Source organism: Passer domesticus, chromosome 5, assembly GCF_036417665.1.
Source record: "Passer domesticus isolate bPasDom1 chromosome 5, bPasDom1.hap1, whole genome shotgun sequence".
Lineage (NCBI taxonomy): Eukaryota > Metazoa > Chordata > Aves > Passeriformes > Passeridae > Passer > Passer domesticus.
The window spans coordinates 5,952,052-5,978,482 of NC_087478.1; the positions used below are offsets into that span (position 1 = coordinate 5,952,052).

The 26,431-nt window shown below is 43.5% G+C and overlaps 1 protein-coding gene across 3 annotated transcripts in view; it reads right to left on the reverse strand.

Annotated features, from left to right (window-relative positions):
• Window positions 1-2,936, reverse strand: part of FRMD4A (FERM domain containing 4A) — a 356,537-nt gene extending 353,601 nt beyond the window's left edge. The window contains exons 1-2 of one of the 3 annotated variants that reach the window (XM_064421808.1): window positions 2,747-2,936; window positions 2,137-2,271 (exon numbers count right to left, since the gene is read on the reverse strand). In XM_064421808.1, coding sequence (XP_064277878.1) covers window positions 2,137-2,181 — 45 coding nt within the window. In that variant the 5' untranslated portion in view covers window positions 2,182-2,271; window positions 2,747-2,936. Of the gene's footprint in view, window positions 1-2,136; window positions 2,272-2,369; window positions 2,506-2,552; window positions 2,710-2,746 lie in introns of those variants that run through there. The other 2 variants (XM_064421806.1, XM_064421809.1) reach the window with 2 other exon arrangements.
• Between the last annotated feature and the right edge of the window lie 23,495 nt (window positions 2,937-26,431).

Consider the following 26,431-nt stretch of genomic DNA (forward strand, 5'->3'; position numbering starts at 1 on the left):
GATATTTTCAGACTATGATGCAGCACTGCCAAATGCTGCTGCTGATTATGTGTCATGAAAAGTGGATGGTTGGATGCACATTCTGCATTCTATTGCAGGGGAAATGCAGTACTGAAATGCTTCTCACTGCTAAAAGAATACTCTCTCACTGAAGAATTCTCACTGAAGTACTAAAATCTACTTCTGTGGACTTCCCAAAGACATCTAATCTTTGAATCTCTGGAGGGTGGCAGTTTTAGAAGAGATGCCATTATAGCTGCTAATTGTGGGATGAATTATGCAAGAATTTATTATTGATTCAAGGGTAGCCTGCTCAGGCATGCAATCAAAGCCAAGGCAGAACAGAGGGGAAAAGATGAGGTTTCTATAATTAACTAACTAAGCTGATTCATAACCCAAGAAAAACCCAAGGCAAAAGAAGTAGTTTGCAAAGTGGAGCATTTTCTATAACAAATCACCTTTTCCACGTCCATAACCAACCTCTAGTACCAGAGCAGAGCCCACTGTTAGATGAATCCATTCTCAACACAGAAATACATCTCCACCTCGCAGGGTCAAAGGCAGGAACCCCTCTGGCTGTGGAGCCCCAACCCAACCCAGCCCATCCACGTGGGTCTGTGCCCAAGGTGAAGAGACCCAAGGAGTCCTGGTGACAAGCCAGAGCTGTAGAAATGCCCTAAAAATAACAACAGGGCAAGGCCATGTACCACAGAAAGCCACATTTTAGAAGAGAAAATTTGCTGACAGCTTGGCACTGCACTGAAGTTTGACAAGGTCTGTTCAAGGAGTACAGAGACTGGGGAAAGAGAGGTTTAACTAGAGAATTCAGAGGGTATTGAGACTAAAGGCATATAGAGCCCAAACAATGACACAGGGGTTACGGACACTCATCAATTTATTTTTGAAAGAGAAATTAGAAGAGGTCATTTAAAAGCCAGGAAGGCCGGAGGTAAGCAAGAGGAAATAGAATGAGCTTGCACAGCAAGTCAGTCACTGACAAATATAAAACAAACCATGCAGAGGTTTAATAGCATGTTTAGCATTTCGAGTAATGGACATAAAATTTGCTTTTCTCAACTTGACCTTTCTAAACAACCTTAGGCACTGCAGGGCTCTTATCCTGCAGCATTCTCTTTACTAAACTCATCATGTCTCTGAGTGCTAGAGACCATTTCCTAATGCAATCAGAAGAGAGATCAGTAGTAATGACAATAATTATATAAATATGTATTTAATGCCTATGTATCTATGCATTCTCACGCACATGTGCACACACACATGCTACTTATAACAACTCTCCAGCAGAAATGTTACAGTGACATTTAGGTAGAAAAACATCCAGCAGAGATCTTACACTAAAATCATCTCTGATGCTGCTGCATAGAAAATGGCAACAGAAGTAACAGAGAGGAAAAAAAAATCAGTAAAGCTAAGCAACTCTCTAATACCCCACCAAAAGGGCTTATTTTAATTGCAGCAGGACACTGGCACGTTTCTAGAGTCAGCCACGTGTTCTAAATAATCTTCTTTAAAATATTATAAATATGCAGAACTTTCAGAAGTAGGTCAGTGGCTCAACATGTTGTAGCAAATAGCTGGGATAAATACCAGTCATCACCCTGTGGTCTGCAGTCAGTAGGAGATGTGACACCCTCTGCAGCGAGTGGAATGGCGATTCACTGCCTTAGAGGAGCATTCCCCAGGTGATACCACGGCTGAGTCTGGTCACAGCTAACAACATGCCTCCCAGCCAGCAGAGAAATCAAGCTCTCCCTCTCATCTTTTAAGTTGTCTCACAATCAAGCAAGGGCAAAAGCAGGAGGACGTGAGAATTCAAGACACTGATTTAATGAGCAAAATGAAATCTGCTGCTCGGGATAAACCCCGAACACAAGTGCCAGAAAGGTGACTTCAAAATCCTGCCTTGAGCATTGGTCCAGGTGTGCTAAAACCCTTCGTGGGAGGAATGTCTCCATGCAAGCCCCAGATGAGCCTTTTGCAAAGTTCCCTGGGACCTGTAAAAGCCAAGCACCGGCTCACACAAAATCCTCCCGTGGATTTGGAGCCCTGAATCCATGCGGTGCAGCTCCCCTTGCCCACCCCCCCTTTCCCAAATGGATTTCAGCAAGCACTTACCATCAGCAAGCTCAGAGCAGATTCGGGAGCACGCTGCACAGCCATCTCCTCTCTTCCTACATACAAATCCTCCCCACGACTTGGTCAGCCCTCGGCCCTCCGTCACAGCAAAGCATCCACAGAGCCCACAGCTCACTGCAGGGAGAGAAACCCCAAATCAGGGTCGGAGAGCATTTGCAAGAGGAGGAGAGGATGGATGAGGGGGTGGGGAGGAGAGGAGGGAAGGAAATAACCTTCACAGCCAGGGAAAGAAGCTTAAGCTAGGCCAAATTTTACACTAGAGAGAAGAGGAAAATGAAACAGAGAGCCGGCTGGAGAAACAAGATATCAGGAACTGCAGGATATTTAAAGCTCAGGCGCACGCCACCACAGAAAGCAGCATCAGCAGCAGCACAGGACATGTATCAAACACCTACATGACAGGTTAGGTCCAAGCCATCCTCCCCCTGCCCCAGCTTGCGGACTGTAATTAATTGTTCTTAATTGCCACGGTCCTTCCTCCACCTAAATAAATCCTGGGTAGCACAGAAGTGCCGTGCCCCTGACTCTGCATCTTCCTCCCTGCCCTGGTGATGCTAGCGCAGAAACCACGTCAAACATCGCCACGTACCGCTCCCAACAGGGTCAAACCTCTTCTCTCTTCTCGCCAAGCCCTGCTTCGCCTGCTCGGCAGAGCAGACGCCTGCACAGCGCAGACATGAGCAATGAGAGCAGCCAGAGCCAGGAAGCACCCGGTGCTCACTTGAGAGTAACAATTACCTTTATCCTATTCGAGCGAGAGCTGGGTTACTCACTGACCCTTTTCACCTTATCCCCCCCACCACCCTCAAAGAAAGTCTCTTCCCCCTCCTCCTCCTCCCCTCCAAATGGACTCAGCTCCCCATGGAGCTAACACACTTCCCAGAAACATGTAATTACACAGGCTGTTGTGTTAGCGCTCTGATCACGCTGCCTGTACCGCATGGAAACGGCAGCCAGGCAGCCCCCCCTTCCCTTCCTTCCCTTCCCATCCCTTCCCTGCCCAAGGAGAGACGTGCTGCAAACCCCGCCGCGCTCCCGCCGCTCCGGGCAGACGGCTAATCGTGAAAATGTGCCCGCTTAAGGCACAGAGACAAATTAGCCCTGAAAATAAGCCCCTTGTTTAAACGCTAGGTGTAAATGGAAGGTGGCTCTTGAAAGCCTTTAAAAATAAACAGAGCATCCTTGGTAGGAAGGCCACTCCTCTAAAGCAGGTGTGCCCTGGCAGACCTGTCAGACCCCTGTTTTGTGGGGCTCAGAAGCCTCCTGGATTTCAGCGTGTCAACACTCATTTCACCCCTCTGAAAAAGCAGAGTTTTGGCTTCGTTTCCTAAAATGTTAGGCTCCATCTAATGACAATGTCTGTTCATCTTCCAACTCCCACGTGCACACTCCCCTCCCTCCCCCCACCATGATTTTGGAACCCAATTAAAAGTTTCAGACAAATTCAGCCAGAGTTGAATTCTCTGACACATGTCATTCCTGCAACTTTTATAGAAATTGGCACCAGGATAGAAAAGAGAATCAAATTACTGTCTCCATGAAGGCAGCAGAAATCCTCCCTTGTGTTCTGGAAGTTACATCTGGCAGGTCAGCTCCAGAGCCCTTGTTTGCCCAAACTCTCTTGATCACCTTTCACTATGCTTTAACAAAGGGAACACAGTGACCTGGGGCACTGCAGACATTGCCAGGAAGGTCATCCAGGACGTCTGTGGCACAGCCATACCTCCCCCTTTCCCATGGGGCATGTGACATACAGGGAAACTTGGTTTGTTTCATTTAAATCCACAGATGAGTGAAATCCACTCCCCTGCCCACAAACTGTGTCACCAAGCCTGGGTGGTGGTGGCAAGGGCTTCCCTCTGCCAGCACGTTTTCCACCAAGAGATGTGGGAGGGGGAAGCCACTCATGCACAAAGGGGTCACCTCTCAGGAGGTAGTCTAAACTCACTCATGGACACAAAAGAAGGCATTTTCTGGGATCCTCTCTCCTTGGTTTTGGGTCACGGACATCAACAACACTCAAGGAAAGTCCCTTGTCCTGCAGCTGGAGGTGGCATTTACTGGTTTCTTTCTGACCTGACCTTTTCCCCTGCAGTGAATGCAGCTCCTGTGATCACACATGTGCCAGCAGCTGTGCTTGTCACCAATCCCTGCGTGTATCTCCACTGAGAGAGAACAGGAGCCCAGCTTCCTTAAATCCACAAAGGTACCCAAGCTCAGGGAGCTCTGTCCTTCAGCCACTTGCTTCAATGCACCGAAGAGCTGAGGCAGTTTCAAGGCATTTTTTAATCTCAGGGCCCATCGTGGCTGTCTGCAGAGGGTCACCCTTTCCTCACAACCATCTGAAACTATGAACTGTCACACAATGTCATCAGCTCCTGCCTTCCTAAGAGATCTGTTTTCATCCCTGAAGACAATCAGCTTGTTGGTTGTTGCAAAGAGTGGAGAAACAGGCTACTTAAATGTCTCTTGAAAGGGGAAAATATGCATAATGAAAGATTAAGCTAAGTTTTAAAATATGTCTCAAGGCATCAGATTATAAAATATGTAACTAAATCTATTTCAACAGCACCATGACAAATATCCCAAGGCTATTTTCCCCCTACACTAACCCAATCTGAAGTTCTGTAAGGAGGGGACTGCAGAAATTACGTGTTCAGTAGCTCTTGAGTTCGACAAGAAAGGTTTCTCCTTTGCCAAGAGATTTAAAGAAACAGCCTATTCCTACATTTTTGGACTCAACTGAAATGAAGAATCTGGAAGTGTGGATGGTTCTTCTGTCTCTAGCTCTTGAATTCACTCCACAGTTGAGCAGGGTAAAATTCAAACACCAGGAGCTAGTTATGATTTGTAGTGTCCTTGAGAAAATTGTAGGTTTTTCCTGAGCTCTGCAAATCTCAGAGTAATGATCATCTGTAGGGAGCCATCTGCATACAAGTATATGATCTATGGCTTCAAGGTATATTTGCAAACTTACCTATGGCTTAGCCATTTTCTACTATTTACGTGAATAAATTTTGCAGCACAAGAGGAAAAAAAAACATAGATCATTACTCACTGCAGGTTGTCAGGAGACAAGAAGAAAAAATTTTTAAAGGAACTTGTTGGATAGACAGGTAAAACTACAGACTTGTGTTTTGTTTCAAGGCCTAAAGCTATGGCATTGAGGCCACACCTCGAGTGCTGTGCTCAGTTCTGGGTCCCTCAAATCAGTGGGGACACTGAGGTGCTGGAGGGGGTTCAGGGAAGGGCAATGGAGCTGGGGAAGGGTTTGGAGCCTGAGTCCTGTGAGGAGCAGCTGAGGGAGCTGGGGGTGTTTAATCTGGAGAAAAGGAGGCTCAGGGCTGACCTCCTCACTCCCTACAACTCCCTGACAGGAGGGTGAAGCCATGTGCAGGTCTGGTTCTGCTTCTGGCTAACCTGCCACAGGGGGAGAGGACTTGGCCTCAAGGTGCACCAGGAGAGTTTATATTGAACACGAAGAAGAATTTCTTCTCAGAAAGGGTGATTAGACCTGGGAAGAGGCTATCCAGGGAGATGGTGGAGTCACCATCCCTGGAGGCATTTAAGGAAACCTGGTTGTGGCACTCAGTGCCATGGTCTGCTTGACAAGGTGGTGTTTGGTCACAGGTTGGACTTGATGATCTCAGAGGTCTTTTGCAACCTCACAGAGTCTGTGTTTCTCTGCTCCATGATTCTGTGACCCAAGCAAAAGAATTCATTAGATGTCTTGTTTTTCTCCCCCTGTATTTTAAGATAAATAGCTCCTAGAATTGGTAAACAAAGAAAAAAAATTACATCAAACTGTGGATTAATAGGAAAATTGATACCAGTAAGAAGACACAAAGCACTTGCAGATTGGTTTATATATAGACATGTCCTCCAGTTCCAGTGGTAGAACTTTGACAGGGATAAATAAGTATAGATATACAATATCATGGTAGAATGGGTCACCTTTGTTAGAGCTGGTGGTTGCTGGGCACATAATTTGAGGTTCTGGTAATGCAATGTGGTAGGAAAACCCTCTGCTAGAAGCACATTGTGCTGTCTGTTCATGGATATCCAGAAACTGAGAGGCACCTGCTGTCCTCAACAGGAGACTGAGAAGAAGGTGTTACTAAAGGTATGAATAAAGGCAAGACAGAGTTCAGTGTTAATTGCAAGACTTGATTCCATCTGGTACAGAGCTTATATTTCATATTATTTCTGGGGTTTTTTTCTTCAGTGAGCAAATAGGAGCTCTATTTTTCAGAGAAAGTAAATTTCTCAAGCACTGCTACCATATATGTTTAACCACTCAAAGTCAAAGTTGTCCCTCCAGTCAGCTGTGACATTTGTGAGAGAACATAATCCTGTTATGAATTTTGATTTGCCTTCTTGCATCACAGATGTGTGTTTGAGTGAAATGTTGTCTAGTTATATGACAAGTGCCAGGAGGCCACTTGTTTCAGCAAAGGCATATGAAGAAAATATTATTTTATCAAGAGGAGTTAAAGCCCTTACCTCAATTTATAAGGAGTTAATGAAGCAAGTCCTGCCAGTGTTTTGGCATGAAAATATACATTAAAATTGAGGATACTAACATAAGCAATGACATGACCAGAATCACACTCATTCACAAGACAATTACAAATCTAAGAAATCAATGGAGAGCCCAACAAGCACTGGATCTTGAGATATATCAAAGTTCATGCAATGCTTGTTAATATTGAACATTAAATTTCAAGAACTATGAGCTTTCAGTGGTGTGAAAAGAATATATGGTGTAAGAGTATGAAAAGCTGTCTGAGTCTATTTAATTTCCTGTACCCATTCATGTGTTCCTCATGCATCCAAACTATTTACTGGAACTTCAATGGTTATTGTCAAGTATGTGTTAGTCACAGAATTCAAATTTGCATGATGAATGGCCATGGCAGAAGTAATTCTTCTTTAATCCACAAAGGAGGAACCACTTCATACAACATTCTGCAAGAAAGCAACAAAGCTGGAAGTCTAAGATGCTTAACCAAGCTATAGAAAATTACACAAAAAAATACTCATATAATTGAAACAGACAAATGTGAGGACCTACATTCTGCTTGTAGCATATCCCCAAAGAAGATAAAAGCCTGATGCCAACAAGTAAATTATTCATTGTGAATTATTCACTCAGCTTTAAAAAATATTTTGAAAGAATTTACTGAATTTGCTTTTCTCTTCACCTTCCTATGCTCCCTTCCATCAACCCAATTGCTCTAAAAGTCACTTGTCATGCCCCACAAACAGATCTCAGCAGGGCTGGGAACATTTCTTCCAAAAACTCTCTTAGAAGCTTTTGTTAATTATAAATGCAGAAATGCAGTGATAAGGATGACTCTCCAGGCTGCCAAAGAAATACCACATAGGAAGAGAAATGTAATTCCTGGAGCCAGCAGACTGCCAGATGAAGCCACCATGAGTAGATATCTGAGGGGGAAGGTCTCTGGTCAGCCTCCTCCTCCACTGCCACTCTTTCTTTAAGGTGAACTTGGTGAAGGTTCCCCTATCAAGTGTTTGAGAAAATGCTTTCTTTCCTCCCTCAGTGAGGAGGTATTACAGAAAATATTGTTAGAAATCTCTCCAGGTGAGATGGACACCTAGAATATGACCCTGGCTAGGAGAAGGATTGATTTCAAACTCATCTCTAATTTGCTGATTGGCACACTTCCCTTGCCTTGCTTTTTTTGGCAACTGTTCACTAAGGAAAAGAAGTGCTGCTCATGAGTGATATAAACCAGAGGCTCTGGCTCCATCCAAGTGCTGAAAGCTTCCCTGATTGAACTCTGAATCATTTGTCTGTAGAGCTGTGCAAGCAACCCACAGGCTGCTGATTGCTGAGCAGTCTCACTCTCCAGATGACTTATGTCTGAACACTAATTAGCTTTGACAGACACTGCTTTGGAATAAGAAGAGTCCTGGAAATATCATCTATTGTATGAACAAGAGTGAGATTGCACAAAACTTTTGTGATATAGCACCATAGAGGCAGAGATATTTCTTGGACCCTCTGAAGACACTTCTTCATGATGGTGACTATCACTGGAGTACAAAAAAATTGCAAAAAATTGCACTCCTCTTCCACAAGTGTGAGGGTGACACCTGGCAAAACAAGAATGCCAGACCAGAGTCCCCTTGCTGAAGGGGAAGCTGCCTGGGCTGGGAAGAGAATTGAGGCTTCTTGTCACCTCTATGCCAACCATGAAGCAATGTCCAGCCTTTCAAGAAAATGCCCGCTTTCAAGAAACCTCAAAAGGCCAGAAAAAGGTCTTGTAGGTAAGTATGGGAACTAGAGTGCCCAGAGAGGTAAGCCAGTAGCAAGAATTCTGGTTTATAGCAGCAGATATATGAGAAATATGAGTGGGAAGTGGGGTGGGTTCCCACCAGCAGCAGTGAATGGACTCTGAGCTGACCACCTGCCCTTGCACAGAGCCATCTGTCACACAGCTACTGCTCCTCTCAGTTTTGAGATGAGGTTGGCCTACTTTCTTCTGCCTCTCACCATGAGAAAGACTGTTGTCTTCCACCTTCCCCTTCAGCCTGTGCAAGATTTCAGGAATCCTGGTAGCGTACACCTGATATCTGGCAGCTGAGCTCCTGGAATTTCCTGCTGAGCTCTGGCCAGTGGGAGCTGACACCAGCAGCACCTCCTGCATCTCCCATCCATCAGTGCCACACTTGTGCTCAGAGCTCAGCAAGGGCTGGGCAGCCTTGGGCAGGAGCTGCTTCTGTCTAAACAGGGAAGGTTCAGACGTGGCATCTCCCATCACCCATTCCCCAGTACATCCCCACCCTGCTATCATACCCCACACCAAACAAGCCAGGAGAGGAGTCCAGTTCCCAGAGAAACTCCAAACTCCCTCTACTTCATGAAACAGCCTGTGGCATTTAAACCTCTGGCAAGAAAAGATATAGATTAAAGAAAAACCTAACACTAAAGTATTCAGAAAGCTGACCTCCTATATTCTTCCAGCTTATATTCTATTTAATTTAGAATGCAAAAACTTAACACTAATGGTGCACTGGGACAATCCTAATTTAAAAAACCCTGAAGGTTAATAACTAGAAAAATAAACATGTCGTAACTCGAAGTATGACTTAATAGCAGCATAGTAATTAACATTCAATAACCATCTTACTCAATTTGAAAGGTCTGGGCTTCATATTATGATTGTTTAATATTAATTTGACATTTACAAGATTATGGCCTCAGCAGACTCAGATATCATGAGTCCAGCTGAACACAGAGTCCCAGTGGAGGGTGTGGAGTCTGCAAATGTGCATCACTGCTGCAGTTATATTTGTTTTCTGGAAATGCATTCCTCAGTGCTGTTGCATGATCTGTTGGGCTCTACTTGTGCTACTTGACCTAATGTGCACCTGTGCAGGTGAATTAAGTAAAATTAAACAGCACTTTTCAACCAATACAGTTTTTTTGTTTTTATTATAGTATTCATTTAGAAGAGCTTGGCTGAGTTATCTCTCATCAACAAGGCTAGTTCTATAGTCAAGCTCTGTGTAGCTGCGCTAAAAAACTTTTCAGATTTTGTTTTACTGTGCATTTTTAACTTCCAATCTACATTTATTGATAACTAGGGCTTAATTTTTGTGCTGACAATATATTTCAATGAAGTAGCTCTAGCTCCTAATGGCTTACCTCTAGATACATTTGAAATAACCAAAATTATCTTTGCCCTCTGTGAATTTTCCAGCAGCCTGCCAAGAAAAAGACTTGTCTCTTTCCATTATAAACCCTTTGCTACCCACATCAGCTAGGATTTATCTTCCCTGAACAGCACTGACCAGCAGCCTCTACATTATTTCAGATGAGATCTGACACCTTTGCTACACCATGCCTCATATTTTTACAGATCATGCAATTTACTCTTTCTCTAGGAAAGACAAGAGCATTCAAATTATTTTTTTAGTCAATGCATCTCATTATGCATTCAATCAGCTCTTAAATATGTTTTCAGGCTAATATACTGCAGCCATCTTTATGGCCACCCAAGTGTGATTTTAAAAAAATCATGATACAAACAGGGATAAGTGCTTCTGTACAGGACTTTAAGTAAGTGGAATGGGATTATGGAGGGTCTGAGAATTCCAATCTTTGCCCCATGCACTGTTCCTTGGGTCTGAAAGGTGTAGTTGACCTTTTGAGACTTCTTTAGTAAAAACCTCAGCACATCAGGTGGACCAGTTTTCAATGCTTGGGAAGGTTTGAAGGCTCTACACTTTGAACTCAAGCCCTGTGGGTCCTTTCAGAGCAGCACTGTCAGTGTTGCCTCCATCCTCAGGGCCAGCCTGTGATGCAACAAGGAGCTGTGTGTCCATTTCTTCAGGCCCATCTATATTCCCCTGTGAAACCTCTTTGTTCTCCTCCCTGAGCCTCTGCCTTTCAGCCTCAGAACAGCTTCTGCACAGAGTGGACTTCATTCTGGTGTTGTTTGGCTGGATGTTAAATAAAGTGACTTCTGCTCCATAGTGCTTTAGGGTAGACAGTCAGACAAGTAAAATCAAATAGTATGTACCTGAATGCAAGGGTCACTGAGAGCTGTCTATTCTCAGTTTCTGTCCTCAGACCAAGAGTCACCCAACCTAGTAAAAACAATTTATGGGTAAAGACATCCAGCCAAAGATAACCCATTAGAGCTTCCTCATCACTCAATGGACTAACACATGCAGCTCCAGAGGGTAGGTTACACACCCTATTAATCTTCAAATGACTGTTCTCTGGAGAGTCTGGGCTCTCTCCACTGGCTACTGCAGAATCTTAAATGACCATTTTAACATTGTCAGCAAATCTCAGCTTGAGCATTGGCACTGGGAGTTGCCCTCAATTCCCAGCGTTGCTGGTTGTACATGTTGTGAGATCAGGAAGCACCACTGCAGTGCTCTGTGCATCTTTGAGGGTGCATGCAAACCACAGGTCCTGGAGGCTGCTGACTACTCAGGGTGCTGCCATTTGTTTACTATTTCCTTCAGCCACCACTTGAGACAAACCCAGAAGGAAACAAAAGTGATTATGGGAAGGTTCCCTTAGAAAAACAAGAAAACCATGCCAAGAGCGGCAAGGATGGGATATGCAGAGAGGTTTGTCACCTCCCTTGGGCTGAGGAAGAAAAATAGCACAGGCTAAAAATATAATATCTACTCTTGGTCTGTCAAAACTATTTGTTTGTACCACAGCTGCATCTTGGATTTCCATCAGAGACATAGCTGACCCTGTGGTGTTAGACATTGTGCATACACCTTACTAGACCTGGGATGACCCTTCACTTCTGAGCAAAGTGTGGGCTCAGGGGAGAGGAAAGTGATGAATACTTTCCCAACCTGTTCACCTGGCTTCCAGCACTGCACTGTAACCTCCCAAACTACCACAGCTATTCCAGCACTGACTGCTGTGGCATGACCTAAGTAAGATGCATTGCTCACACTGAGGAAATGACAGTCCACAATGAGATGGAAGAAAAAGGGGTTTAAGATGGAAAAAAGCAATACACTTGCAGCAGTAAGATGTAAAATTACACTCAGAGGTTTTTTGCATGTAGAATATTTACAGCAGTCAGGACGCTGGTGCTTGCCAGAGGGAGTTATCGGAGCGTTAAGAGTTCATCATTCAGCTGCTGTTTCATAATGCAGTCAGGGTAACAATGACATACTTAACACAAGTAAATTTTGAAATAAAAAGGAAAATTAGTTTTATTCATTTCTGAATTACTGTTACAAGTTACTAATTTATAGGAGCAGTAATAAAACCAGAACTGTGTTCACAAGGTAACATCTACAGTTCCAGAGGAGCACGGCCATTAATAAACAGAAGTGAGTGCAGAATTTTAAGTACCCTTCCTTAGTCCAGAAATATGTTCTGTGAAAACCTCACATAAGGGAGTGAGCAATTCAGCTCAGCCCATTAATTGCCTTAAATATCATGGCTGGTAATCTGCAAATTAGATTATAAAACTTCATTGCATATAAACAAATGCCAAGATGGATTGCCTCTTCTTTCTTGGCAATTAGTTTGCAGAATAGTTACTGTATTTTATGTTTAACAGTATTAAAGAGCCAACAGTGATTTCACAGTAAAGCAACTTCATAATGAATATTGGTTTTATGAATCCTAAGTCCAGTCTTTTATGGCTGCCCATCAAACTCCATTTTGAAATACACTTTTATTCTCCACTTGATCTAATCAGGTTCTCTCTATAACACCTCTGGGCACGCAGGACCTGGGTCTCCAGGCCCATAAAGGGACATTACATGTCCAGTTTTCTAGAGATGTGAGGTTTTTTTATTTTCCTATTTTTCCCCCTTGCCAGGAACCAAAATTGGTGGGATACTGAGATGCTGCCACATCAGCCAGAGATTTTTGGATGTCTGGTGTCTCCTAGTAGTGATGTAGACAGATAAGGCTCTGTCTGGGATGCTCTACACCTAGAAATCAGGGATTGCCACAGGGCACATTAAGCACGTAGCTTTTTTATTATGGGGAAAGGAAGAGCAAATGTATTTAATTGTTGTTCTAGACCACAGCAATTAACAGGTGGGTCCACAGAGTGACCACCCCGTCAGATCTGTGGGGGTGAAAGCAGTGACACAGGTCTGTGTACAGACCTATTCCTCACCACTTCTCATCTGTGGGTTGCAAGTGTGGTACCAGAGCTGAAGAAGTTAATATCTTTTTTAGGAGACCAACTTTAAACCATTGGAGGAATTGTTACTTGTCTCAGTTTGCAACTGGGGAGGTGGCTTCCCAACCCTCCTCAGCTTATTAAGAGAAACACTGGCTTTTTCCATCCCTGTGCTGGGCTTTGCTACTAAAGCAGCTTATCAAGCCTCTGTTCCTCAGAGGTGACAGCCATCAGGTGTGAGCATAGCACTGTGATGATGACCCCAGAGGGCTCCACATCTCAGATCACACAAGCACAAGGGACAACTAGATGTGTTTAAGCTCTCTCCCAAGACCCTGTGACTGCCAGATGAAGGGCCAGCACTCTCCAGAGCCCTGAGCAGTGAGGAGATGGAAAGCTCCATCTCCTTCTCCTCAGAGATTTTGGCATCCAACCAAGCTGAAGTGATAAAAGGAGTCTGAAATCTGAAAGGCCCTGCTGGGCTCAGGCCAGGCTCTTGTAGAAACCCAGGAAGTGGAGGAAGGTACAGATGAGAAATACAAAAAAGACAATTGCCTCATTCAAGCATCAGGAGGCTGAGCACCCCCAAACAATGTGGGACACCAAAGACTGATGCCCACAGTGGACCAAGGGACAGAGCTCAAACTCTTATGACTCTGTGTTAACCCAGATGTCTGCTAAGCCACCCACAGACTCTGCTAAGCCTCCCTCTGCCCGGCAGAGCATGTGTGTGGCCTCACAGGTGGAATTCCAGGGGACTCTTCTGGATTTCAAGATCCACAGAACAGCAAGTTTATCTCCAGTCCTCATCATCCCAGAGAAGTAACTCAAACCAAATGTTTTGTTTGCGAGGTACTGCAGAGGCTTTTCTTTAGAAGACATCTTCTTGCACATCATTAGAGTGTGTTCTGGGTTGTACCTCCCACTGAGTTTCAATAAAACATTTAACACAACAACAGGGTGGAGGTGGGAGAGCTGCCCTGCACCCTGCTAAAGCAAAAACTTGAGAGATGCTGATGGCACGCCTGGCTCCACATAGGTATATAGCCATTATGCTCTACAGTGACATTCTGTTGCACTTTTGTTTCCTTAATTTTCCAGATTTAAATGTGGTGTTAATGCATATTCTCTCCTCCCTGCCCCCCACCCATCAGACACAGATGTTTAAATCCTGGCTGCCTTGCACCAGCAGTTTAAATATGCCATTTCACTTACACAGGCAGCTGAAAAAACACACTTCATTCCTTCCAAAGCAAATACATGTGAAATAATATTTTACTCTGCATTTTCAGCTACACTGGGTGTCTAAATTAGAGTCCGCTGAGCTCAATACATTTGCCTACTGAGGATTTACATCAGATTCTCACTGAGAAAATAAATTCCATCTCTTCTAGGTACACACAGATAGCTGGTAGCTCAGAGATGTGCATTTTACTTTGAGTGCCTTCCCTTGGATAAAGCAAATGCCTGTTAATTTCCTCAAGATGTTGCCACTGGGTGAAGTACATGCTTGAGCTGAGGGCAACGCTGTCTGCATTGACATTGCACAGTCCCAGTGCTACAAATCTGAGTGCTCAGATATGCAAAGGCCATGCTGAGATGGAATATTCAGACCATGAATTTTGCACCATTATCACAACTTGACAGCTCTCATGTCCCCAGTGTCCTCAGCAGAACGTGGGGTGGCACAGGGAGGAGTGTGGAAGAGCAGTGCCTTTAGAGTGGTCCTTAACAAAACACAGAGTCAAAGCTTAAAATAAAATTAGCGTTAGCTTGGGGCTGTGCCACCAGGGAATGACACTCCATTTGCATGAGTAATACAGGGGGTTTTAGAAGAGAAGAGGAATAGTTATCATTGCATTTCCTCGGGATCCTAAGGAATAGTACTTCAGCACAGCCTCTCCAAGGATCTCTGGCTCAGGACTCCATGATCAGAAGTGCTCGTGCTCACCTTCTCAGTGGAGATCAGCACCACTGCTCTTGTGTTCAACATATCCCTGAGGGCCCCACTCTCCTCCTGGTCCACAAGATGCATGAGTCCATCAGGCTAAACCCAGAGTCATGGTGAACATTCCATTCCACCAAAACCTCCTGACCAGAGCGTATCTCCAGCCCCTCAAGGCAGAGGCATCCAGATTGCCCTGCTTGGGTTTAGCGACAGAGTCACTCTTGGCCAGTCCTGCTTGTAAATCTGGGCACATGGTGCACAAGTTATGGATGGTTACATTTGGTCTGCTGGAGTAAGGTAGAAACATCACAAAGAAAGGCTTTGTAAAATGAAGCCTGCTCTCCTGGAATCAGTGGCTGGCCTTATCAAAGCCAGTATTTTGCAAGTTCTCATGTGAAAGCAATCCTGTTGTGGGCAATTTGTTAACCTAACAAGCTATTCCTGAGTGAAAAACACCTGCATAAATTGTTTTTGCACTGTTAGATGGGAAAATGAGAACTATGTCTCACAAACAACTGTCCCTGCACATACACACCAAGGGTTTGAGTGACCAATCAATACAGAATAACAACTTTTTACTAACCAATGAAAGTAATTGGCAACAAACTACTAACCAATTGGAGTCCCACATGAGGTCTGTAAAACTGAATAAAAAGGAGTTATGTGAAAAAAGAATGGCCTTTTTCCACCATGAAGGAAATGGAGTCCCATGTGATTTACTCCCATATTGGTCTTCCCCTCTTTGAGCTCCTTGTTGCTCCATGCAGGAGCCACCAAAGAGACAAGATATCATAGGAGTCCCATCTAAATGTAACAGACATCTTTTCATAACCTGTTTGAACCCCCCCCCCCCATAAAAAAAAAAAACAACAACCAACACCCACACACCAAGTTCAGTTGGCTTAACTTCACTTTCCTTGGCCAGTGGGTTTAAATGGCCATGACAAACTGGATATCCTTGGGAAGGAAGGGCCAAACCCAGCATCTGGAAATCAGAAATCAAGCAGCTGAAATTCATCCACAAAGCCTATATCTCCTCTCTCCTGGGCAGGGAAATGCTCATATTCTATAACCCACTCAGCAACTTCCTTCAGGATATTAGATGTTCTATACAAACATAATATTGGGATCATATACCAAAACAAAGGTGTTTTCCAAGGTCAACGAGATCATTGCCACTCCCCTGATGTCTCTCAGAACGATGCTTCTTTCTTTCCCAGAAACCACCCCAATTAACTCTCTGCACCCCTCTTATTCCTTCATTTGAAATCTTCAAAGGATCTTCCTGTGGGTCAGTCTCACCTGGACACACTTTAACAAGCTGAGGAGCAGCTGTATCCAAACACCACCAGAGCTAAACAAGGGACAGGTAAAGTCAGTGAAGACAGCCAGGAACCTTTCTGCTTGGCATCAGCAAAAAAATTGGACCAAAAAGGGACATTGTTTCAAGCTAACTACAAGTGAATTCCTACTCTACCCTGATGGGATAAATAAAAATGTATGTGTTTTGTTTGGGGAAAAAAAAATGTTGAATTTTATTTGAAAAAAAATTAATAAGTATGAAAATACTACTTTTGTCTTATGTTGACCTACTGCTATTTCTATTTTTAAATTTAATCAAATGAGAAATCAAAAAGTCAATTATATTCTAAGCCATGTGAGTGACACACACAGAAACAGGTGAATGAACTTCAGCATCACAATTTGCCTTTCCTTCCTTTCTACAGAGACAAAGAACATGACTGTCTTCATTAAAATACAGTTAAATATACCAATTCTGCTAATGTAAGTCATTCCAAATGTTTTGAGTAATTTGAGGAGGTCTGCTTAGAAGTATGTGACCTTTTACAGTGCTAGATCTAAGCAAAATGAAAACAGTTTTTTTACAGACATTCAGAACAGCTTCTGGTGAATTAGATAATGACAATTTCCTTTAAAATGTCAGATTAACTTACAATCAATTTAGGGCTCCCAGCTTTCTTTATGACTCAAGTGTTCTTAGGAAAGTTTTTATCCAGACATCATATTTAATGCTGTGTTTACTGCAAATGGCATAAATAAAAGCCTGTATAGCTCAGATTAGGCAGTGATGTTTGTTAAACATAAATGTGATGTATTTGTTTCATGTTCTGGGAATACATCTAGGAAGCAATTTGTAGCCTCAGTATTACCAATGGCTGAGTGATTGCTGCATCAGGGTAAGTGCTCTGTGCCTTTTCACAAATAATGAGCCAGAATGTCTTTATTGCTTTCCTAATTAATACAAAGTTTAGTTTAGGGCTTTAGCTTAGCTTAAGATGTCATATTTTGCTTTAGCACAAGAATGGCTGGGTTCCCCTCATTGGGTTGTAAAGAGAGAAATATAATTTCTATAGCTTTTCAAGTATACTCTGTGGAAATCAATAGCTTGGGTAAATTTTCCTGTTTTGTTTTATCAGAGACTGTAAAATGCTAGAAGTCAAATGGGAGGGGTCATGTAATTGCTATTACTATTAGAGCCATTTAATAAGACCAACAAAAAAACTCACAAGGACAAAAGAAAGCAAAAAAATCAGAAAGGAGAAGACAAAGAAAAATCAGATAGAAATACATAAAAGAAAATTTGACAAGACTATCTCAAAAGAGTGGAAAAAAGCCACTAAAAGAACAAAGAGTGAAAAGAAATTTTAGCCAAAAGACAAAATAGATTTTGACTGTTTTTTTATCAAGAAGCTCCCTTTGAAATCAGTTGTACCAATAAGTCACTCTGAGCTCAGCTGACTCCAGCATGGTTTGAAGGAGTTAGAGCAACGAAGATGTTTGTGTGTGCCAGAGAAGTAATAACAGTAACACAAATAAAAATAAAATGAACTCTAAGAGATCAATAAAATGTAACCCTTTGACCCTGCAGATGATCACTATCCATTTTTTAGTTGGGTGATAAAATCAGTACAGTATAAAGTTCTAATCTGGCCATTTCTGCTATCTTACATCTGTGAATTTGAGCATTAATTTGCCACACAGATCTATTTTTAAAGGTAGATATAGTGCCTCTAGAGAAGAAACCAGATTCCCAATTGGTATTAAAACTGGCTTTGGTAAGATTAACATTTTTACTCAAACTGTTACAGTTCTCAAATCTTATCTCAGGCAAAGAGAGGGCTCTGTCTTTTCTGCTATAGAAGAAAAAAGAAATAAAAAAGGCAAGATAACAAGCAATGGAGCAGATGGAGTAAATTTTCAGAGCTGCGTGTGGGAGTCAAGCATTCAGATCCCATTAACTAATATTGGAGTTGGAGGATCAGACTCCTACTCACCAGGCTTCAAAAACAACAGGTTCACATTTCTCCAGTTCCACTTGTTTCTTACGTGTCCCTGACGCCATTCTGGCTCCTCTCTGCCAGGCTGACATTTACACAACAGCACAGGGCCAAATGTGCCTTCACACTCGGGGCAGGGCTCCTCATCCAGCAAACAGAAATGGAAATATGTGAAGAATTTAAGAATTTATGTATGCAGCACATGTGCTTATGGATGTGGGATGAAAAGGGACCAGAAATGTGCAGTGGCTTCATCCTATAACCAAAACAGCCACACAGAATCAGTGTTTTGGTAAAGACACTCCTAACATTCATACTTTACTGCTTTAGGGCACACGAAGGGTGAAAAGCAGGTAGATGCACTCAGCACAGGTGTTCAGTGCAGTTCCAAGATCTCTTCCATAATGTCTGGCTGTATACACCAACCCTGCAATGCCTGAACCATGAGAAATGCACTGCTCAGGCTGGTGCAAAGGCCTCTGTGAGTAAATACATCTTGTTCCAGCCTCCTGCACAAGGGGAGCTAATAGGGACAGCTGTTTCCATTTGCATCCATCTCCTACATGATGTGCAAGAGCCCCACACAAGGAGCTGGGATGGGCACGTTGTCTAGGATTTACCTCCTCCCCTGGGTCATCTCCACAGTGTTCTATTTTGGGGCTAAACATTCTCTTCTGCAAAATCAGGTTCTCTGTCCTTGATAGCTGTGGGAAACAACCATCTTCAGCTCCACGGTGTTTTATCACAGCAGCTTTATTTTTAACTGGCTTTAATCACCCAATCATTAAGAGTGACACAGCACTTACACCCTATCATTGCAATCTAATTAATTTCTGATCCCATAAATCATTCTTGTGCATCAAGTATGTGGTATCTATGGGCTGAATCTCTTATTTGCTCCACAGGGACACTCAGCAGCATCAGTTATGTGCAAATGTAGTAGAGAAGGAGAAAAAAAGGAGTTCCTGAGGAGGACATGGAGGGACTGCCTTCCTTTCTTCCTTCCCTCCTGCAAAGCTTGAAACACCTGCAGAAGGGCAGCAAAGGCTCAATTCCTGATTGCTACTCAGGGCACCCCAAAACACTGCACTCCCAGAGATCTGGGGAAAGCAGGAAGATACCCAAGACTGCTGTGTTTTGCTATTTATTTCCCCATTTCTCTGCATGTAGAGGATTCAGCAAAGCTGCCACAGACTCGGATTTTGGTGACCTGCAGCACAGGGTTGTGACACATCTCACAGCCAGGTGTGTGCCTGGTGCTGCTCCTCTTCAGTCTGAACAAGGATGGGACCTTTAGCAAGACACTTCCTCCAGGATCCTCAGAAGTCATGTCTTTGAGTAACATCTTAGAAGTCGTGGAGCAGCATCTTAGAAGTCCTGCAAGGGTTAATTCTGCCTGGTCTCTCTGTCTCTCTTTCTCATAGCATCCCAACTGCACAAACCATCCCAACACACCCTTTGTCAGGGCTCAAGTCTGAGCTTCATCCTTCAGAGAACCTGCTCCTGGTAGGTGACACTAGATTTTATAGATAATTTCCTTTTTAGAGCTCTCAGGAGCATCTGGCCAGATTTACTCCTTCCTGTTCAAAGATATTTATTTCTAATGTCTTCAGAGGGAAAAGACTGATGTGTCTTTAATAACAACAAGAATTGCTCCACTTGTTTGAAGATGCCAGCACAGCCTTGCTAGTGCAGATGTCACATCCTTGACAGTCCTGGGCTCTGGGAGGGAAAATGTCCCCTCCCTCCTGTCTGTCTGAAGAGTATCCACATTCCAAACCTTATTTTTGTATTCATCTGCACAATAACATAATATCAATATTTAAATGCAGTGACAAAGGTGCCTGACTGCAAATATTCTTTTAGGGCTGTGGGAGTGGTCAATAATCTCTGCATTAAAGCATGGGAAGTGGAAATGAGGGGGGTGTTCTGACTCAGCCTGGCAAGGCAAGCAAAAGGCTGTGGGGTTTGGCAGAAGCTGTGTCTCCAACATGAGACACCGGGCTGTGACCTCACCCTGGAGGAAGATGATCACCTGAAGCTGCAAGAGGAGCATAATCAGCAGGCAGGAAACCCTCCTGGGGAGCAAGGCTGAAATCCTGCTTGTGCCCTGCATCCCCTCAGCCTGCAGTTCTACAGATGTGGTGCCAGAGCCTCCATCAGTCCCTGCACCACAGAAATGCAGCTCAGGGTCCCCTGTGCCAGCCCTCTGTGGCTGCTGCTGCAGACTTGCTCACTCCAGGCACATCCAATGAAATATGATGGTCTTGGTGATATTTATTTTGCTTCCCTTGACTGGCTGATCAGTGCTTCTAGCAAATCTGACAGCTTCAACCATCATCAATTACTGCTTTCACTATGCAGTGACTCTTGCAGTGCCACACTTTTTATTACAGAGACCTTTGAAATCTACTGTATTTAAAATTGGTAGAACTAAACCAGGAAAGTTCAAAGTAACTCCCCTTTTCAAATCAGTCTCCTACTAAAAATATTGCACCTCAATAATAGGAACCCAACAAGAGTCTCACCTGATGTGGGAATTCTTCTTCCCAAAGCTGGCAGGCTGCCTGTTGCAGAGCTATTCTTGGGAATGCAAGGCCATTATCCACGTCATTTGTTCTTTATAGCTCTGGGTTCACTGCTGAGCAGAGTGAGGCCACTGGAGCAATTCATTGCCTGCAGAAATACCCAAGCCTGCTGGTGCCTGTGGAGAATTATTCCCCTGTTCCCTGGGTGCCTCCACAGCAGGTCCTGGTGCTGCTCATCGAGGGGCAGAGGTTTTGTGAGCTGACTCAGTATGAGCAGGCTGCCAGGCAGGATATCAGTGAGAACACAGTGCCACAGCTCCATCCTGCATTCCAGAGGGAAGGGCTGGCAGTGTTCCATCTCCCCACCATGCAGAAACACCCACCAGGTAGGGTCACCTTCCCAGGAAGGAGAACAAAACCTTTGTCATGAGCTTTGCACTGAGGTAAGAGACAATTAAAGGGCTGATTTCAGCCAGGCCATGTCTGAGGGACTTGACCATTTCTCCCTTCTCCACATCTCCATTCCAGGAATAGCCACTGCAAATAACTGTGATGGCAAGGCCAGTAAATGTGCCAAGGATGAGGCAAACCAGAAGATAGAAAAATCACCCTGAGAGGATGGTATGCTCTCAGGCAGCAGCATGGCAGGATCATCTGCCATCACAATTGCTATGTGGGAAGAAAAAGAGCTTCACTCTTGGGAAATGAACATTTCCTCATTTCAAACAAACAACAACAACAACAAAATCAATGAAAACATTAAATTGGAGTATATATGGAGATCAGGATCCTCAGCTGTCAGGCTGAGCTCATTAGGATTCAGAAGACCTGAGTTCCATTTCTGGCAGAGCCACCGGTCTCTGAGTGAGAGAGGAACAGGTTGATTTCCTGCTCTGTGCCTCAATTTCTCCTCCTGTGAAATGGAGCCAGTGATACAGAATTCTTGTAAGATCTACTGGTGAAAAATCTGACATAAGAACTGGTACTCATTATTTTTCCCCACCCAAACACAAGCTGTGCTGCTTTTTCCAAATATCCTTAGCAATAAATAAAATATCATCTTGTTCCATGAGTGTAGGTCTGTACAAAAGCATTTCATGACAGTTTTTCTTCAGGGTGCTCCAAAGCATTGGGATCTTTTTGAGGGATGTGGTTTTCCTACTCAATAATTTCCTGTTTAAGGATTCTTCACAGCAGCATTAGTTATGTTTCCCTATATACAATAATGAGCTACCAGCTACTTCAGTCAGAGGGACCTTTCATTTCTTAGTAGGAGGAACAAAATCAAAGTCAGCAAGGAGTCTCCACCAGGCAGGACATTGTGCATTACAGCTCTCAGCAAAACTGGCAGCTGCCTCCAACTCGCTGGCTGCCTTACAGCAAAAGAAGGGCAACCCACAACAGCCCTCATGCAAGGCAAAAAAAAAAAAAAAAAAAAAGGAGGAGAGAGACAAAAAAATCATTTCACAGTGTCTCATTCAGCTCATGAAAGATGCAGATGAGGAAACTAAAAAACTAAAAGTTGTAGCACTCCCCATGGAAGTGTCTTTTACTGCTATCATCCACAGGTCACACTTAGATCTGTACCTGGGAACATCTTCCAAGCATTGCAAACTCAGTAATTAGGCAAACTCAAACTTTGGGGTGCTCAGGGACCCAAACCTGTCTAAGTTCAAGTTCCCACTTTCTGCCACAGGAGGTTACAAGAAAAACACCCAGATGCCTCTTTTGCCTGCTGCATGCAGAGCAGAAATCCCTGCATGAGTCCCAGGGCTTCAGCTTGTCCGCAAGTCTTCATAAAAACTAATCACAGTGCAATATTATTCCCCTTGTCAACAGATCGGGAGGAATTGACAGAACCTGGTTTAACTGTTTAACTCTGCCAGGGGTAATAAGTTCTCTCATGCATTAAATTAAAAATGACACTTGAAAATAAGTACATTATGGACCAAATACAGCACACAAATGGGGGGCAAAGATGTAAACTGCTGCCTGGTGGAGAATTGACAGTGAAGCAATAAGCATCTCATTTTCCAGACTTTCTCCAGGCACATCCACCAAGAGGGCCTTTTGCATATAGATGCATTTGCTGTGGGCAAATGCCTGCTCTCAGCCTGGACAAACACAACTGTTTATTTTCCATTGTAATAATGTTTGAGCTAAAAAAACTGCCAGGGGCTCCTGATAGTGGGCAAACTCTGGACAAGGCTGTCCCTGCTCAACCTCAGCCCCCTCATTCCTGCCTTGCAGCCCATTGTCTGTTAGCAAAACTCTTCTTCCCTTCTGCTACCATCTGACAAGCAAGGCAAAACACTGACCTGATATCCTTATGTGGTAGGATAGCATTGGAGAAGGAATAACATTATTAAAGACCATTTTCCTTGTTAGTGGAATGATTCCTTCCAGAAAGAAGGAAATTTCTTTAGAAGCTTTGGGTCCAATAGTTTTGAGTTGTGCCACCTTCTTCCACTGTCTGGGGTGTCTCTTTCTCCTGCAGCAGTGTTCCCCTGAAATCTCATACACAGATACACTCCTCTGTTCTCTTCTGGCCCTGGAGCATATACCCAATCTGATGTTAGGTCTTTGGGGTGGGTTCCGGGCCTCTCAATTTAAAAAATATGAGTTGATCCCCTTGACAGTCAATGGGGAGTTAGAAGAATTCAAAAGGAAGAATTCACCCAGTCTTTCTGTGTGGCATTCACATTTTTGAACATGATTCCTTCGCCCAGGATTTTCTCCTGGGAAGCTGAAAGACAGTGAGAGGCCTCAGAGAAAAGGAAAACAATTCTTATCTCACTTGCTTCTCCTCTGTTTTCCTCACATGTGGAACGTGTTTGGAGATTGTTTACCCACAGGTGATTGTTTCATTGGATTCTGCTGTGAGTTGTTTTCACTCTTTGGCCAATCAGTGCCAAGCTGTGTTGGGACTCTGGAGAGAGTCACAAGTTTTCATTATTATCTTTTCAGCAGTCAGTAAGTATCCTTTCTGTATTCTTTAGTATAGTATAGTATTCTTTAATATAATATAGTATAATAAAGTAATAAATTAGCCTTCTGTTAGATGGAGTCCCCCTCATCATTCTTCCCTGCCACAGGGATCATCTGCATTTACAATATTTCTGAATAAAATTAATTAGCCAGCCAATAAATATGTCTTACAAGCTGACTCACTCCAGATTTTTCCAGGTTGCCAAGCAGTGGTAGGAAGGAAGACTGCAATACAAAAAAGTGCTGACAGTCGAGCCAGCTGGCTCAGGGTTAGTCATCATTTTTGCAGACGTCTCAACTTGGGCCACAGGAATCCCCCACATAAGTTATGATTTTAAGTGAGAACACACCTCAGAAGGGAAATGTTGGGTGAAGAACATGTGAAGTGCTCAGGGCCTTCAATATGAGCTGAAAAGTGGGAGGTGAAAGGAGAGGTGATGTGGTGAAGGCTCGAGTTTGGCAAATGCTGAGAGCCCCAGGCTGGAGCTGGGAGCATGCAAGGACCAGTTTGCATAGTGGGGCTGGCAGCTGTGACATTTTATATATATACAGGTATTTATATTCCTTCCATGGCAGGATATAGATGTGCTGAATTGCCTGGGCACTGAGGGCAGAGCAAACCCCAGCAGGCAGGTGTGTGAGAGTGGATCCAAACAGCCCCAGCTAAACGTTGGATCTCTGCTGTGCCCATCTGCTCCAGGAGGAGAAGAAAATAAACCCCAACAAGTCATTCTTGCAATTGCTGCTGGCTTAAAACCTTCCCATAACAGCTTCAAATCTTGCGTGCCCTTTGAGAAACAGTCACAATTGCTAAAAGGCTGCAAACTGATTATACAAATTCTTTTGAAAATCTACCCTCTGGGAGAGGATATTGAAAATTTTTACTGAAAATGTGTTCTCTATTAAGTGGTGGAGATTTGTAGAATAAAATTGTTATTGATTGGATGGTCTTTCAGCTCAATGAGGAATATAAAAGGAATTGTCTTAATGAAAGCAATCCCAATTAAAGCCCCCATTACACTAAGGTTGCAGGGAGATATTGGGATGTTTCCTTTGACCAAATGCCCACTGAAAGTAAGATATTATATATATATATGAGTGGTTTTTGGGTCAGACCTTGCACATAATGTCAGGTGTGTGAAGATACCCATTTCTAGAAGAAATAAAGAAATTTATTTGCAGCTATTACAGGATAGGAATTTTTTTTAATTGTTATCAGGATCCAGAGTCTGGGTTTGGAAGTGTCCTCCTGAGACTTCCTGTAAAAAAACAAAACATGGTAGAACATGGAAAGAGTAAAAGCAACAAAAGCAAGGTTCTGATCCATGTTTAAATGCCAAACTAAGCAAGCCCTGCTTGAGGCTTGTTTTCATCTCATTCCCCAAGTCCTGCTACCAGGGCAGTGAATGTTTATGACAAAGCAGTGACTGGTTCCACTCATTTTGCCTCTGAAAACAGAGTCCTCTCACTCCAGAAGCCAAGGGGGGCACTGCACTGCCCCTCTCACAGCTGTACCATCACTTTATTTTCCCCAAACTGGTTCCCTCTCCTGGCAGAGCATCCCTGGTGTCTGGTCCTGCAGGCTGCCACAGCTCCATCCCATGGGTGAGCCAGAGGAGCCCACTGGCAGCTTGAGGGTCTGCTGGAACACGGCTGTGCAGGAACTCCCTGAGAGGGACCCTCACCTTCTGTGGCTGAAGGGGAGAAATCAAAATAATCAAAATCAAGCAGCCCCGGTGTGTTTTATCTCAGCTCACTGATGCTCCGTCCAACAATGCCTCAGGTGCAAACAAAATTCTCAGAAATCCTTTCCTGGATTACTCAGAGACATTCATATTCATTAGGAGTTATCAGCACGCAAGCAAGGCTCACATTAATTAAATATCTTTGGCATTTGGGAATTGAGGAGTTTGGTCTTGTTTTGTTTAAGTTTGCTTATTTATTAGAAGTATTAACTTATTCTGACCCAACTTTCTCTGAAATTTTTCCCAGTTACAAGGATACAGGTTTATAAGCCACATAGTTGAAAATGCATCCACAAAGATGCAAAAAGAGTAAAAGAAACTCTATACACAAAAACTGTGATCTCCATTTTTAAAAGCTTCTCTTAAGGCATCAAATGAGAAAAAACACGGCGGAAATTCTTCCCCCTTGACTCTTTCTCAAGAAATCTTTGTACCAAGGATGCTAATTAACTTTGCATCTAAATGAATCGCTTCCACTACCAAAATAATTTAGATAAATATAACTATTCCCATTTCTTTAGGAATCTGTTCACAGTGCTAACACTGTGATGGGGCACTGGACCCCTGTGACCAGAGCAGCAGAAGTCTGACACCCTCCACAGGAGCTAAAGGCCTTTTCAGGCATGTGTTGTGATTTTTGGGGTATCAGGTACAGAGCCAGGAGCTGGACTCAGTGATCCTAATGGATCCTTTCCAATGCAGAAAGTTCTAAGATTCTATGATTCTGGGAGTAATATTCAGGTGAAAAACTCCTCCAGGAAGCCCACAGAGGGACAAAGTGACCCAGTGAGCATCAGTGCACATGAGTTTGGACCACTGGTCATGCCTTTCACACATGAACAGCAGTGATCTTTCCAAGACTCGTTTGTCAGGGAACAAAGAAAGGAGTCTCACACCCTTCCCAGTGTATGCAATCTGACTTTGATTCAACCATTTTATCCCATAAATATGAGAGCCTGAGAGAGCCTTCTTTGAGATTTCCCTTTCTGGCAGTGTGGCTGTGTGTTAGTGATCTCCCCTTGAGCTGGGACACCCCTCAAAGTTGTTCCTTGAGGCAGAGACACTTTTTCTCAACAACATATCTTTGGATAAGTCCACTTCATGTTCTATCTCA